This window comes from Carassius auratus, unplaced genomic scaffold (assembly GCF_003368295.1).
Source record: "Carassius auratus strain Wakin unplaced genomic scaffold, ASM336829v1 scaf_tig00012744, whole genome shotgun sequence".
In the NCBI taxonomy this organism is placed as follows: Eukaryota; Metazoa; Chordata; class Actinopteri; order Cypriniformes; family Cyprinidae; genus Carassius; species Carassius auratus.
Genome location: NW_020524323.1, coordinates 98,418 through 112,528, shown reverse-complemented (window position 1 = coordinate 112,528; position 14,111 = coordinate 98,418). Strand labels below are relative to the sequence as shown.

The 14,111-nt window shown below is 34.7% G+C and overlaps 2 protein-coding genes across 3 annotated transcripts; one reads left to right on the top strand and one right to left on the bottom strand.

The window, feature by feature from the left end:
• The first annotated feature begins 644 nt into the window (after nucleotides 1-644).
• Nucleotides 645-8,031, top strand: LOC113073666 (tRNA (adenine(58)-N(1))-methyltransferase non-catalytic subunit TRM6-like). The gene is made up of 11 exons (XM_026246492.1): nucleotides 645-916; nucleotides 1,395-1,525; nucleotides 1,612-1,721; nucleotides 3,144-3,235; nucleotides 3,322-3,405; nucleotides 4,199-4,323; nucleotides 4,600-4,925; nucleotides 5,786-5,871; nucleotides 6,163-6,265; nucleotides 6,519-6,605; nucleotides 7,302-8,031. The coding sequence occupies exons 1-11, from the start codon at nucleotides 807-809 to the stop codon at nucleotides 7,464-7,466; spliced, it is 1,419 nt and encodes a 472-aa protein (XP_026102277.1). The 5' UTR covers nucleotides 645-806; the 3' UTR covers nucleotides 7,467-8,031.
• A 148-nt stretch (nucleotides 8,032-8,179) lies between these two features.
• LOC113073665 (trichohyalin-like) lies at nucleotides 8,180-12,048 on the bottom strand. 2 transcript variants are annotated; one of them, XM_026246489.1, is made up of 5 exons: nucleotides 11,871-12,048; nucleotides 11,605-11,651; nucleotides 11,420-11,513; nucleotides 9,325-11,018; nucleotides 8,180-8,345 (listed from the first exon to the last, which is right to left on the bottom strand). In XM_026246489.1, the coding sequence occupies exons 1-5, from the start codon at nucleotides 11,914-11,916 to the stop codon at nucleotides 8,292-8,294; spliced, it is 1,935 nt and encodes a 644-aa protein (XP_026102274.1). In that variant the 5' UTR covers nucleotides 11,917-12,048; the 3' UTR covers nucleotides 8,180-8,291. The 2 variants fall into 2 exon arrangements, with proteins under 2 accessions (XP_026102274.1, XP_026102275.1); XM_026246490.1 differs by having other exon boundaries at nucleotides 9,325-11,006.
• Between the last annotated feature and the right edge of the window lie 2,063 nt (nucleotides 12,049-14,111).

Here is a 14,111-nt window from a genome sequence, read left to right as displayed (position 1 = left end):
AGTTTTGTTTAAATTTTACTAGTTTTTGATATTTTGTAGTGTTTTTTTGTCAATTTTATTAGTTTTTAAAATGTCTACTCAGTTTTTATTAATTTATTTAATAAAATGACTTTTTGTTGTTGTCTATTTATTGAGGTACTTAAATGAAAATAAGAAGTAAGGAAAAGTACTTCTTCATGATTTTAGTTTTAGTTAAAACTGTAGTCACACGTGCCTGAATATGATTTTTTTAAAATAATAAATCAGACATAAATGTAACCTTTATTTTTGAATAATAGGACCGAATGGGATATAACTGTATTATACATAAATAATATACGTGTAATATACCACTTTTACGTTGGAAGTACTCATATTTTAGTAACGATTGCCATAATAGGTCATATCATATTTTTTTTTACTCATATAAATGAAGTACAGTGGCAGTACCGACATTACATCACGTGATAATTTCCAGATAAACATGGTTATGTTTTTTTGTTGATATAAACTTAATGTGAAGTTCATTCATTCCAATAAATAAGAGATTAAACACATGTTAATTTTAACTGACTAAAATCGACATGATCTGTCATGTACTAGTCTTCCTGACTGACTGGTGCTCCGCAAATAAAATCAGCGCTCGATTAACTGGCCTTTCGCAACAGGAAGTGATAGAACACACGTGGGGAAAGAAACATCTCTTATGTGAAATTACTGATCCATTTGCAGTCATAGACATTACCACTTTTGCGTTGTGTTAGTTAAAGTGTGAACTAGTTTCTAAATATCCTCCGGTCGATATTTATCCAAGTCGATCGCAGTAAATGGCAGAGTGTGAAAATGACAGTGATGTAGAGAGCAGAATCAGTTACAGAGACTATGTTGTCCTGAAGAGAGGGGATGTCTTCAAATCAGTGCAGGTCGAAAATAAAAAGTGAGTCAAACAAATAAAACTGGAATTAAATCTGATTTTATGAGTTTAATTTAGAGGAGTTGGGGTTTTGTATACAATGGGATCTACAAGCTCTGTTCTGGGATGCAAAAGCTGATTTAGATTTGTACATGAAAGGTTTATGACTTTAAAAAAAATACTAATATGTAAATCAAACAAGAAACAAGCAATATTTCTGTATCTGCAAAAAGAGAACAAATATTAAGACTTAATGTCAATTTTAATACTAAACTTTTCACTCAAATTGTTCTGAAAGAAATATTGTTTTCAGTAGTCTTGCCCAGTGTATATTTTAAAGGCAAACACTGTAAAACAACTATTAATGTACTGAGTGATTAGTAGTAATATCTGTTAAATGTGATAATTCATAGAACAAATTCTAATATTCACATTTGACTCCTGTTAAGTGCTTGTGCTCGCCTCATTTGCTTTGGTTTGACTCGTGTATTTTGTCTTTCAGGAAAGTGGTCTTTGAGAAGCAGTGGTTCTTCTTGGACAATGCGGTCGGGCAGCTGTTCGGGACCAGGTTTGAAATCGAAGCCGGAGGTTCACTCAAACTCAAAGCAGCTAAACACTCCGGAGACTCCTTGGGTAATGATGCTGTGGATTTATGTTGTTATCTGTGTATAAGTTTATTTTCTTTCTGCTGAGACGATCTAATGTTTCTACTGTCACAGATTCTAAGGAAGCAGGCCAGGATAACAGACATATTGTGGATGATGGCAGTTCTCAGAAACTGACTAGAGATGATATTGAAACTCTGAAAGAGCAAGGGCTGAAGGGTCAGGTATGTACCTGAGGAAAGTTTTCTAGGGATGCATGTTAACCAAAACCATTCTAGAGCTAGATTTTCTATTTTCTAGTCCCTAGTCTCGTATTCTATGGGTTCTATATATATATATATATATATATATATGTATATATATATATATATATATATATATATATATATATATATATATATATATATATATATATATATATATATATATATATAGGTATGTGTGTATATATATATATATATAGGTATGTGTGTATATATATATATATATAGGTATGTGTGTATATATATATATATAGGTATGTGTGTATATATATATATATAGGTATGTGTGTATATATATATATATATAGGTATGTGTATATATATATATATATATAGGTATGTGTATATATATATATATATAGGTATGTGTATAGATAGATAGATAGATAGATAGATAGATAGATAGATAGATAGAGTTTTCTTGTGGAATTGTAGAAATATTTTATTTCTTATTGTCTTTACTTATTTACAGTGTTTGAAATAACGGCGTTTAAAAGAACGGCGTTAGGTAACTATGTTATTTTTTTAGTAACGGGGTAATCTAACTAATTACTTTTCCCGTCGTTACAACACCGTTGACGTTACTGAAAGTTAAATGCGGTGCGTTACTATGCATTGATTTAATAAACTAAACAATCCGAACGCACCCCAGGCTCACACATCGAGTGTGGAGGTGGGTTAATAACGAGATAAGCGATTACGATTGGCTAAGGCAGATCATGTGTTTCATGGTAGCCAATCAGAGCCAGTGTTTTTACACACATGCCGGCACACGCGGAAACACACACACACACACACACAACAGCTACACAGAGATTCGCAGCAGAGATGGCGAGTCAGGAACAATCCGATGAAAAGTTGGCATTTTCAAGGTGAAGATATAAGCACTACTTCAAATTCCTTGTGGTCATAGGCAAGAACGTGCATGTAATGTGTACATGCAATGTGTGACACGCATCTACAAAGCTAGTGGCCAAAAACACCCTTTCTTACAAAGATAATACTTGAAGAGCAGGATAAAACTCTTGCTGTCTGTTGACGTGCAATAAATATTGAAAGTTATGTACGAACACCTGTCTGTTCTACTCATTTTAACTGACTTGTGAAAACTGCAAAAAAATAAATACAAATTCTCTGACATATAGCAACTTTTTTTTTTCTTCTTTTTTTTACAGTAACGCAAATAGTTACTTTCCCTGGTAACGAGTTACTTTTATTATAGAGTAATTCAGTTACTAACTCAGTTACTTTTTGGAACAAGTAGTGAGTAACTATAACTAATTACTTTTTTAACAGCAGGCTGGGAAAGTTGTGCTGTTATTCATGAAGGTGTTTATGTGTTCGTATGAGGTTACAAATAGTGTCCTTTCATGTGTGTTAAAGGAGATTGTTCAGCAGCTCATAGACAACAGTACAACATTCAAGGGCAAAACTGAATTTGCTCAAGAGAAATACATCAAGAAGAAAAAGAAAAAGTGAGTTTAAACCATTGTTATTATTTATTTGAGCAATAACATGGAAAATATAAATCTTATGAAGTACATTGCTTTTATGTGTACAGGTACGAGAGTGAAATATCAATCCTGAAACCCTCCACTCGACTCCTTGCCATGATGTACCACGGCAGAGAACCAGGGAAAATATGGCATGTGAACTTAAAGAAATACTTCAGTCATTTACATTACATAATTGATGCGTTAAATTAAATAATATATATTTTAGTACAGGTTTTATTTGGCATCCAAACCCCTTTGAAAAATTTACTGGAAGAATTAGGTTGATATTTTGCCAAGTTATAAACATATTTGCATTGTCACCTTTCTCCAGTGTTTTTTATTATTATTATTATTTTTTAAGTATTATTTATATGCAGTATAAATAGTGTGTGTGTATATATATATATATATATATATATATATATATATATATATATATATATATATATAAAATATAAATAGTATGTATTAATAATTTGCATATTTTTTTTCAGTTTCCATTCTGTTTATTTAATTTGTATGTGCTTTTGACATTTTTAGTTTATTATTATTATTATTATTAATTTATTAGTTTGTTTTATATAAATGAATATTTTTAGCTATCAGTTTTTATATATATCAGTTTTTCAATTTTTATTTCTATTTTATCATTTTATTATTTTATATTTAATTTAAGTTAGCATTAACAACAATGTGATTCTCTGATGTTGGTTAATGGTCAAATCACATGCACAAAAAACACTATATATATATATATATATATATATATATATATATATATATATATATATATATATATATATATATATATATATATATATATATATATATATATATATTAATTTTTTTTTTTTTTTTACATTAATGTGATTTCCCAGTTTTCGAAAACCTGTACATTTGAAAGCATTTATACTCTATTGTCAATATTTGTGTCTATTTTAGTCACCTACGGTATGACACATTGGCTCAGATTTTGACTCTGGGTAACATCCACGCTGGCAGTAAAATCCTTGTTTTTGAGACCTGCGCTGGACTTGTGTTGGGCTCGGTGATGGAGCGAATGGGAGGTAATCACACTTTACTTCAATGGATCGTTCACCCCATAATGAAAATTGTGTCATATTTAACCACCCTCAAGTTGCTCCAAACCTGTATGAGTTTCTGTCTTCTGTTGAACATAAAAAACTGTTTTGAAGAATATGGGTAACCAAACAGTTGGTGACTTCCATAATATGACAAAAAATAGTAGGGACCATCAACTGTTTAGTTACCCTTATTTATAAAATCTTGTATTAGGCAGCCACCCTTACACTGCTGAAGATCCAGATGTTTCTGTTTCTCAGGTTTTGGCTCAGTGATTCAGATGTATCCCGGTGGAGGCCCAACGAGAGCCGGCATGGAGAGCTTTGGCTTTCCGTCGCACTTCCATGAGACGCTGCATGAGTTCCCGTTATGCAAAGTTAACGCTCTGCTGGCGGGAACCCTGGATCTGTCAGAGAAGGACGCCGAGTCTGAGGTCAGTGGCAGCGGGAACGGTCAATCTGAGTCCACTCAGGAAACCTCAGCTGTGTCTGAGGAGAAGAACTCAGAACCTCAGAGCATGGAGGTCAGCATCGACCCGCAAGAGGAAATGAGGAGAGAGGAGAGAGAAAGACTGCGAGAAAAGAAGGTAAGATTTTTCTCATTATTAATAGAATAATAGAATAGAATCTTGGAAACTTTTTCCATGCCTTCATCATTTACCTGCTTTTGCTTTATTGTCGTCTAAGACCAAACCTTTTTAAAAATCCATTTTAAAATAATAAATATAATTGAAATAGTTCTAAATATTAGATAGAACTTTTTTAATATAATTATATGATAATTAAAAAAAAGCTATATATATAATGAAAGACTTAAACTTTCCATTGTAAAATATGAATTTGATTTAAATACATTTAATAATAATTATTACTTTCAAAAGTTGCTGATTTAAACAAAAAGCAAAAATAAACACAAACTATTTAAAAATGTATTACATTTGTTCCAAGACCAAAATGTCCCTTTTAAAATAACAGTATAATTTAAATCATTTTAAATATATGTCATAATTTAAACAAATCTAAATAAACACAATAAAATAAATGTCAAAATGCATTGTATTTGATCCAAGCCCAGACCTTTCCATTTTAAAATATTAACGTGATTTAAATTAATTAAAATATAAATATTTTAATAATTTTAACAAACAACTGAATAAACAAACGAAGAAAAAAAAGTATTTTTTTTATTCTGTACCCAAATTACAACTGTTTCTCTGTTGTGGTGTAATTTTTTTCAATGATTTATCAATTTGCCGTTTTGATAGTTTTCAAAATTCTACATCGTTACCAAGGAGACAAAAGATTAAAAGAAGAGCACCTAGAGGTGAAATGTGTGAGCGTTTGTGCGATGCATTCTCAATGGGAAACTAGTCATGGTGGGAAAAGTGTCTTTTAAGAGTTTTTCTTAAATGTCACACACATTTAATTGATCTTTCTAACCTTACAGGCTCAAGAGAAAAAGGTGAAGATGGAGGAGAAGAGGAAGAAGTTAGCTTCAGCTGCAGCTCTATTAGAGGGCAGAAATGCAGATGGGTATGTTTTGTGTTGTAAAAGAAATAATAAATGCGCTTTCTTTTATAAAGCAACAAGATTATTTTGAACTGTATTGTCCAACCCTAAATGCATTTAAAACTTGTAAACATTTTAAATCTCTTACTAGTCCATAACATGATTTCAATATGATTTCAAAAGAGGGAAATGTGATGTATGGTGATATTGATGAGTCCAGTCCTGTCATTGATTTTTAAGCTGTTTTGTAAGCAGTCCTCCAGTGATTCACCTAGTTAATATGGGCAAGCTGACTGAAAGGTTTGTTTGTTTCAGGTTGGTGATAGCTAGTCGCTTCCACCCCTGTCCTGTGTTAATGTGTCTGCTGAAGTTCATCGCTCCATCACGACCGTTCGTAGTCTACTGCCAGTACAGAGAGGTAAAACGGATTGGTTTGGAAAGTGCTGTTATAGAGGCGGTTCTTCCAAACTTGTTATTTAGCAAAATGTGGAAATGTCTGGTATTTTGCATGTATTTTGCCACTTTTTGTCAAATTCCCAGAAGGCCTAAAAAGTACATTACCATAAAAGCAGAGTGTACCATTGCTTTAAAAAGATTTGTATATTCAGTTTGAGTCAAGTGTTTTAATAAGGTCTTTCTGCAATATTTACTGTCTGATCTCTTTTGGACAGCCACTGATTGAGTGTTACACAAAACTCAGGGAACAAGGAGGAGCAATCAGTCTCAGGTTAACAGATTCCTGGCTCAGGCATTACCAGGTAATTCTTTACTTCATCCTATACACACAGAGTTGTTTTTGCTCTAATCCCAGACTTTTTATTATTAATCTTTTTATTTACACTACACACTGTGCAAAATCTTGAGGTCAGTACTTTTTTTTTTTTTTTAAGAAAGGAATGAATACTTTTATTCTTCAAGGATGCATCAAATTGATGATTAAATGCTGTTTTTTGTTTTTTTAACTTTATATTAATCCTGAAAAAAATGCATGACCATTTCTGCTAAAATATTAGGCAGCACAACCTTTTTAAACATTGATATATCATTAATAATAAATGTCACTTGAGCAGCAAATCAGCATATTAGAATGATTTCTAAAGGCTTATGTGACACTGAAGACTGGAGTAATGATGCTGGAAATTCAGCTTTGTATCACCGGAATAAATTTTTGACATTTTGATATTTATTAAAATAATTTTTAATACATTTAAAAAAAATTGCTGTGTTTTGATCAAATAAATGCAGCCTTGGTAAACATAAATAATAATAAAAATTTGCATTGGCATGGTTGTATATGTGTAAACCTTTTTTTGTTGCATTTCCAGCAAAAACAGATACATTTCGATGTAATTACTGTTATATTAGATGAGTCATGCTGTGAATTAAGATTTTGATCTTACCACCCACCCCTAAAAGGCTTTGACTTGGTATTCACTTCTGTGTCATTGTTTCAGGTGCTGCCCAATCGGACTCATCCAGTGCTGCTCATGAGTGGAGGTGGAGGGTATCTCCTGTCAGGAACCACGGTCGCTGCAGATGCTGCCAAAGCTAGGAATCAGCACAAATCAGAGGAGCCTGTTGCCAAGAGGCTGAAACTGGATGAGATTAGTTCTGCCTAGGCAATTAGTTTAGTTTAACTTAAGTGAGGAAAAAAAACCAAATCAGCGTTGGACTCACACATTCAGCCAGTGCTTTATTCTCTTTATGAGTTGCACAGCTTTATTATTCAAAGTCTGTTATCTACTGTGTTTTTTTTATTTTAATAGATTTGCATTTAAGAGCTAAATAAATGTTCTCATCCTTATTTATTTTTATTTTTTTTTAGCAAGATGTGGAGGAAGGAAATATGCTGCTTTTTCGGCATCCTCTGCACTTGGCGAATAACCAAGTTTTGCTTACAAAATGCATCATTGCACAAGTAGACTGTGTATATATATATCTGTTTTTAATCATTTTCAAAAGGTTTCCCGCATTAAAACACAAATAATAAATGCATTAATCGGCTTTGGTCCCATAATTACACATTTTATTAAACACAAACAATCATGTAAGCAGAGGCTCTGTTGAAGGCCATAAAGAACAACAGAAATGTTTCAACACTGTGTTTTTTTTCACAGTTGTAAAGTAGCATGCTCTAAAATGCAGACAAATTTGCAGTCAATAGTACATGATCATTTTGTTTTTTTCATGTTATTTTAGAATGTAATAAAGAGAAAAATGATGCACATAACATCATCAAGCTTTTTTTTCTTCCTTTTATAGACTGTCTTGCTTCTAAGACTCTCACGTTAAACATTGATATACACAATAACAAAAGTCTAATGCAGTTGTAATAGGGTACAACATATAGTAATGCATTCATCTAAAGCAGCCCAAGTAAGCACACATGGCAAATCAAATCAGGCAGCGTAAGAAGATGATGTTTCAGCGGATCCTAGGAATGATTAAGTTGCCTCCTTCTGTTGATCCACAGAGGCCAGTTTCTCAAGTTCTTTTAACTGAAAGAAAAGAACAAGAATTAAGTGATTCTTAAAAACAATTGCCTTAATCAGTCCCCAGAGTTGTTTTGTGCTGTTTTTGCCATTGTTGCAGTCTGGCATAAATTGGGTTGTTTCTTTATGATTGATAGAAATTTGGTTGCTCTAGTCAATTAAATATCCTGTTTCCACATTCCCAGTTGGAAAGTCATAGAGAAGTACCTTTAGTTATTCAGTATCCCTGTCATGAAGAGGAATGATGCTCTTAGCCTATCCCTCTACACCCTTAAGTAAATGCAATATTACTTTGTAGTTTGCATGTATATCAGATAACTCTGATGTCCTTGTAATAGCACAACATTTGGCTTAAGTAGTCATCTGAGAGTTGATAGGAGGTTGTTAACGCTTTTTGGTGCAGCTAGAGTTTAATGGTCTGAAGAACTGAAAGGAGAATTACAGTCTACCCACGTCCACTCAGTCAACTTATCCATGTTGTAGTCTAGCAAGCAGAGATACAGAAAAGTTCCCTGAAGCGGAAAAAATATGGCCTTGTTTTTCAAGAACTCCATGAAGCAAATCTTGACTGTGTTAATGTTGTTTGTTGCTTCCAATACATCCCTGTCTAGTAATAATCGACTTTGGTTAGCGAATGCTTTCTTTATTCAAATTTGTAATTTAACATGTAGACTTTAGGGCTCAGTGGGGCCATTTGTTAAATTGGGATTGTGAAACCTAGTGCAATTGACAGCGTATTTCCAACCTCCTACAACACATCCACCTGTGATTTTTAAACAATCCTCAGGTGTATTTCCATTCCCAAAAATTCCCTAACAGTGCTGATTATGAATATCTCTTATCTGACACACCCGTTCAGGACCTGGTGTCTCTACAAACAAGTTTATGAGTTGAATTAGAATAAGGAGACCCCAAAAATATGTGTGTTGTCAGACAAAATGTTCAAAAACTGTGTGTACGGTCAATAGGACACATCGGACCATACCTCATCTGGTGTAATTAGCTTCTGTTGGGGGACACCCTCTTCCTCCTGAGTAAGTATGCCTCTTTTGTACCGGAGAGTCTCGGCGAGGTCCTCTAGTTTATGGTAGGGGTGCTGGTCAGTGCTCTCACCCACATTATGGCCTCTTTTGTACCAGGCTGGATGATAGTATTCTCTGTTAATCCATGGGGAACGCTTCTCATAGACGTCACCTTTGTTAAGGAGACGTTCCTGTAACTCATTCTTCTTTTTTGTTAGGTACCTCAATGCAGCATCTCTGTCCTGCTTCTCCTCTGCTGAACTCTGGTGTCCTTTCTTCAGCTCATCTTCTTCCTCTTGGGTGGTTAATGGATGCCTCTTTTCATTAAGCTCGTGGGCAATTTCCTGTTTTTCCTCTTTAGGTGAATGGTGCTTGAAGGCGGCATCTGTTGAGTCATGGAGACTCTGAGTCTTCTCTGAGATGGGTTCATTTTCGTCCTCAGACTCTATGGAGTCGCCACGCTTGTGATGAAGCTTCTTGTGATGATATCTGTGTGTGGGCTTCCAGATCCTTTTGTCCATTTCCTCACTCTCCTCTGAGTCCTCATTCCTTTTTTCCAGGGGTCTTTCCTCATAATCCTCTTCAGATGAGTCCCGTTTGTGGTGTTTCTTATGGTGGTATCTATGGGTGGGTTTCCAGTATCGCTTTGCGATATCCTCATCTACCTCTTCTGATTCTTCAGATCTCTTTTCCTGGGAGTTTAAGTCCTCATTAAGTTGCTCATTCTGCAGGTGTTTATTTGGCTTGATGTGCCCCTCATCCCATTGACTCCTTTTTTGGCTGTAGCTTGGGAAGTCTTCTTGACTTCTATCATAGTCTGGTTCTTCAAAATCCTCATTCTCATTGCGTTTGTGGTGCTTTTTCTTGTGGTGGTATCTATGTGATGGCTTCCAGGTCCGCTTCTCTCTTTCCTCACTCTCCTCATCCTCTTCTTCTCCATCCCCATGGTTTCTTTTGTGGGTGTAAATTGGGAAATCTTCTTGGCTTCTATCATAGTCCGGCTCTTCACGTTTTTCTCTGCTGGTCAGAAGATGACTCCTTTTATATTCATATACAGGAAATTCCTCTTGGCTGCGCTCCTCATCAGGATTATCCCGTTTGTAGAGGACGGAAAAATATCTTTTTTGGGGAAATTCTTCTTGGCTTCTCTCATCATCAGGATCTTCTCTTTTATGCTTGTTGCCTCTTTTATAGAAACTTGGGAACTCTTCCTGACTTCGTTCATCATCCAGTTCATCACGTTTTTCTTTGATTCTTCTTTTCATAAAACTTGGAAACTCTTCCTGGCTTCGTTCATCATCCAGTTCATCACGTTTTTCTTCCATTCTTCTTTTCATAAAACTTGGAAACTCTTCCTGGCTACGTTCATTCTCCATTTCCTCACGGCTGTCTTTGATTCTTCTTTTAACAAAACTTGGGATCTCTTTCTGGCTACGTTCATTCTCCATTTCCTCACGGCTGTTTTTGATTCTTCTTTTAACAAAACTTGGGAACTCTTCCTGGCTGCGTTCGTCATCCAGCTCCTCCCGTTTGTCAGCTTTGAGAAGATCCTCTATGAGTTTCTCCTCCTTGACTGTAGACTCTCCTCTTAGTTTTTTAAGCTCCTCTTGAGCTGGTTTTAGAGTGTCTTCCTCCTTTTTCACAACTAAGGAATGACCTTATCCAAGATTCATGGAGAGATAAAAAAAATGGACACAAAACACTCATGCAAATGATTCGTAGTCATAACTCATTTTCACTCCATTGCTTATACATGGCATGAATACATCCAATTATTATTCCACAGTCTTAGAGTGAAACCACTGACCCATAACAGTCTCATCCACCTCGCACAATGTATTGAGGTTAGAAACTGCATGTGACGATAATATTGTCTGACTGTTCTCACGTTATATGTCCAAAGGATAAATTTAATGAATTTAGACGTAAGATCAAACAGAGTTATGCTAAAAATAACCTCGATACAAATTCTCCATTTGAGTTCATTTACTTATAAATCAAATGTTCTCCTCAATAACACAATAAAGTAACACAGTGGGAAAGTGCAAAGTAACATACCTGATGTAAGGATGTTTTTGCATTCTGGATCCAGCGGAGTATCATCACTCTTATACAGCGCCTTTGAAAGGATGTGAACTAAACACTGGGTAAGCTGAAATTAAAATATATACTTTAACCAAAAGGAGTACAACAATAAATGGATTGGTTATTTTTCTCTTATAGACATAGAAGCTACAGCATACCAGGTCCTCTCTTTGGCTCTGCTGTTCAACTGGTTTGGACCCTCCATCTGGGATAGTAAAAGCCTTGAATTATATTTGTGCAAATCGCAATGCAAAAGCTTATTCATCTCGATATCACCAATTATCCGTACGTTTTACTCGTGCAAAGGCCGCTTAAAGAAAATTTCCATCGTGATGTAGCCCTACTATTTGTTCCGCAGCAAACTGTCTTGTCGCTGACCGTGGTGCTGAAATCATTTATTCAATTAGTATTTGTGTACACTTACCTGCAGCGAAGAAAGCAACGAAGCAGACTAAAGCTGCAAACTTCATGATGCACACAGATGTTTTCGACTCTTGATGTTATCCGAAACTGATTTTGCCTGTACAGTCTCAAACAGCAGAGAGGACCTCCGATTCGCGTGCTGCAGAAAGGAGCGCGCGCTGCGTCTGTTTTGAGCTCGCGGTGGGACACGCAGGGTCTGAGCTCGTGAGTTGCTTACGTCACGACTAAAGTGAATCCTTAATGAGACCCCAGCACCCCCGCTTTAATGATTAAAAAAATCACTCTAGCCTAGGCATGGCATTGAAAAGTAGGCTGTCATGTTTATTTACATTTTTCTATTTATATTCAGCTGTGTCATCTAGCCCAGGAGTTTGTGTTGAATTACATAAAATCGACCTTTCAGTAATTGGTGATATTTCAGGACATTGATCTTGTGTATTTAGTTACAAGAAAAAAAGATACGTTTACGCATTTAGCAGACGCTTTTATCCAAAGCGACTTACAGGGCATTTAGGCTATACATTTGTGTGCTCGGGGATTGAACCCATGACCTTTTGCGCTGTTAACGCAATGCTCTACCACTAAACCATCGCCTTAATAATGACATTAAATCCCTTTGAGATCCTGCAGCGCAATATTATTAATTTAATTAATTGTTCGTCGTATATCTAAATAATGATAGCCTAATTGTAAATTATCGTACATAATAAGAAACAATCTCCTTAGAAATCGAACAGAATGTTATGCAACTCTCGACGCCCACTTTATTTATAGACGGGCGGATCTAGAAAAATATTGATGGGGTGGCGGGAAGGGGGCAGGAATTTTTGAGGGGTGGCAACATATGGAAGACGTATATATACTGAATTTAGTCACAGTTATCACAGTTTGATGATAAATATATGTGCACACTACAAAAGGACACAGGCTCTCATTTACAAACTTAATCTCATGCAATCAATGTCTTGCATTTGAAACAGTTATAACAAACATTACAAACGTATAAGGAATAAGTGACCATACTCCATAAGCACCACCACACTCACTAATGCATGCAGTATGCATCAACATGTAATTAAGAGCATTATAAAAGGTTCAGTGTTATCAATATGTCAATTTATCATAAGTAACACAAGATTTTAACAGCCAATGACATTTCCAGCTGGGGAGACTCAACTGATTTTCTACTGTTTAGTGTTAATCATCATCTAACTCAACCAGTCAAGAGCTACATTTAGCCTTAGATGTTATATGAATATGGTCTCTGACTCTGACTCTGAAGCATAGCTGACAATAATAATAAATAAATAAACATTATAGGCACAAAAACAAATGTGTTTTTGAAAAATATGGTGTTATTGTTTTGGCAAGCTTAAATTAAAACTTCTATGAAAACTTATTTGATATTCCTTTAAAATAATGTTTTAGTATATCTTTTTTTTAAAGTACATTTTACTAAGCAATTTCTTACATAATTTCTTTGAGTTAGACCAAACTTTTATTTTGGTGGATTGTAACCACAGTTTCTGCGTTTTTTAATTAACTATTATTATTAGCTAATAGGAAGTATAGCATACTCTACTGTGCAATAGTACTATATTTCTGTTTGAATTTCTTCAAGTTATACCGAAATTTTATTTTGACAGGTTGTCGTAAAGACATTGCCGTTTCTGTCAGTCTGTGTATACGATACAAATGAATGACGATAGTTTTATCAAATGAAATGGTGAAATCCTCTCATAGCGCACTGACGTACACATGTGTAGCATACATCATGCATCAATATAGTGAAGAGCTGAAAACACCACGCGTGCTTCTGTGTGTATGTGTGTGTGTGTGTGTGTTTGTAGAGAACATTCCCAGAGACGTGTATAACAACACCTTAAGGGTTCCCATAAGCAGGATTTATTGTTGTGCCCCCTTCCTCAAATATGATGATGGAAAAAAAAAACTACTATAGGGGTGAAAAAATAACTTTAATCAAATAAAAAACTAAATGAATAAATTGTATAATTTACAAATCACAATTGTAGCTCTTGACATTTACCTGTGGCTATAACTTTATTATGACTCTAATTTATTTTATAGATATGCACGTTTTTTTTGTTGAAGAAATTCTAAATCCTGTGTCATCTATAGCAAAAAGGTGGCCAAAAATGAAAGATTAAGTGAATATTTGAATTAAATGTTTGGTCAGTAGCCTAAACAAGGATTTGATTGTCCTGTAAGTGTAACAGCAATC